General features: G+C 43.1%; 1 protein-coding gene across 1 annotated transcript in view; it reads right to left on the reverse strand.

Annotated features, from left to right (window-relative positions):
* Window positions 1-1,918, reverse strand: part of galt (galactose-1-phosphate uridylyltransferase) — a 30,678-nt gene that overhangs the window by 25,068 nt on the left and 3,692 nt on the right. Inside the window, exon 5 of the mRNA XM_032539835.1 lies at window positions 1,006-1,135. Coding sequence (XP_032395726.1) covers window positions 1,006-1,135 — 130 coding nt within the window. The remainder of the gene's footprint in view (window positions 1-1,005; window positions 1,136-1,918) is intronic.

The following is a 1,918-nucleotide window of genomic DNA, read 5'->3' on the forward strand; positions in this document are numbered from 1 at the left end:
ACAGCTCTCGCTTTGGTCATACAGAGATTGAATGGCCCTGAGAAGGGACCCCCTCAACCCATACACCTGCAGCATCTCCCACAGTATCTCCCAGGGGACCCAGTCATACGCCTTCTCCAGGTCCACAAGACACATGTCTAGACCGGTTGGGCATACTCCCAATCCCTGGGACGTTGCCACTGTGGAGTTGTTTATCTACCTCAACAACTTCCACCAGGGTAATAGAGGACAAGCCTCCAACATCCTACAGCTCTGCCTCTGAGAGGATGTATTACTTAGATTTAGGAGTTCCTCAAAGTGCTCCTTCTACCGCTCTATTACCTCCTCAGTTGAGATCAACAGCATTCCATCCTTACTGTGCACAGCTTGGATGGTTCCCCGCTTCCCCCTCCTGAGGTGGCGAACAATTTTCCAGAAGTGCCTTGGTGCCGACCGAAAGTCCTTCTCCATGTCTTCACCCACACCCGCTGCTTTGCCTCTCTCACTCAATAAATTCAACTTTTCCATAGTAATGGCTTATTATTAACCAGTAAAGATCCTCTGACCTCTAATTTATCAACAAAGACACAGCATATTTATTTGCTGTCATATTTTCAGCAGTTGACATAGGAAGAATTACATTTCTAGTTGTATAACCTTGAGCATTCTCTCTCGCTCTCGCTCTCTCTCTCTCTCTCATTTAAATTTACAGTAATTTAAATTTTGCTCAGAGACATCATTAGCAGCACCAGGACTCAGTCCGGAGCTTAACGTCGCCCAAGACGATTGTGATTGGTTTACAGACATGCCAATAAACCAGAGCATGTTTTTCTCCCATCCCAGAATGCTGTGTGGACTAACCAGGCCCTCCACCGTAGTGCTGTGGAGGAAGGTCTGCAAGATGCGAGACTAATAGTGTGTGAATGTTAATAGGCGTGTGTATGTGTGTGTGTGTGTGTGTGTGTGTGTGTAAATGCATGCATGCGTGCTTGCATGCATGCATGCATGCATGCGTGCATTCCATACCTGGACCCAGAGGTACGTGGTTCCTAGTTCTTCAACAAGCTCTGCCCACTTGTCAATTACCTTGACAACCTCTTGTTTTTTCATGAGAGAAAGGGTGACATCAGACCAGGGATGGAAACACATGACCTTACTGAAAAAGAGATGAATAAAGAGAAAGAGAGTACAGCAAGATGGATGTTAGATAGTGGGGAGGTAATAGCCACCTGTCTGGCTATTTCTTCTTTGTGTGTTTATTATTTATTATGATGTGTGTTGTGGTTAATACGTGATACATGTGCTGCTGCTGTCTTGCCTGGGTCTTCTATGAAATACATTAAAAAAAGATTACTTGATGTACTTCATTTTGGTCTGGCCTTCTTAAAAAAAGTAAAAGTAATGATTTGTGAAGTTGTTTTTCTATATTGGCGCGCATTGCTGTACTGCTCTGTACATCCCAGAGACTACTCGTGAAAAACAGATACACATCTTTGACATCTTTTTAAGTTGGCTATTCTGTTGAAGGTCTTGTTGATGATGCTGTTCAGATCAATTGAAAAATGCTTGCACTTAGAAATAAAGAGCTTTGCACGCGATATCTAAAAATGTTGTAATGAACGGTGTTCAAAAGCAAAAGTGAGCATAACTAACTGAAAGAAAACCCCCAGCTTAAGGGTGTAATTATGTTTTAACTACTTTGACTGGAGTTTAGAAGTGTGTGTGTATTTAATCCACATCCAAATGTGTATGCTTGATTTCACCCTTACCAATGGCACCCAGGGGATACCAGCAACAACATACAGGCTGCTCTTGGGCCTAAGCAGCAAGTGCTTGATCAATAATTGAACATGAATTTGGTGTTTATCCTCGGAGCAAAACTGAATGGTCGTATTTATGAATTAAGTATCATAGGCGCTAGGTGTGTGTGTGTGTGTGT

This window comes from Etheostoma spectabile, chromosome 16, assembly GCF_008692095.1.
Source record: "Etheostoma spectabile isolate EspeVRDwgs_2016 chromosome 16, UIUC_Espe_1.0, whole genome shotgun sequence".
In the NCBI taxonomy this organism is placed as follows: Eukaryota; Metazoa; Chordata; class Actinopteri; order Perciformes; family Percidae; genus Etheostoma; species Etheostoma spectabile.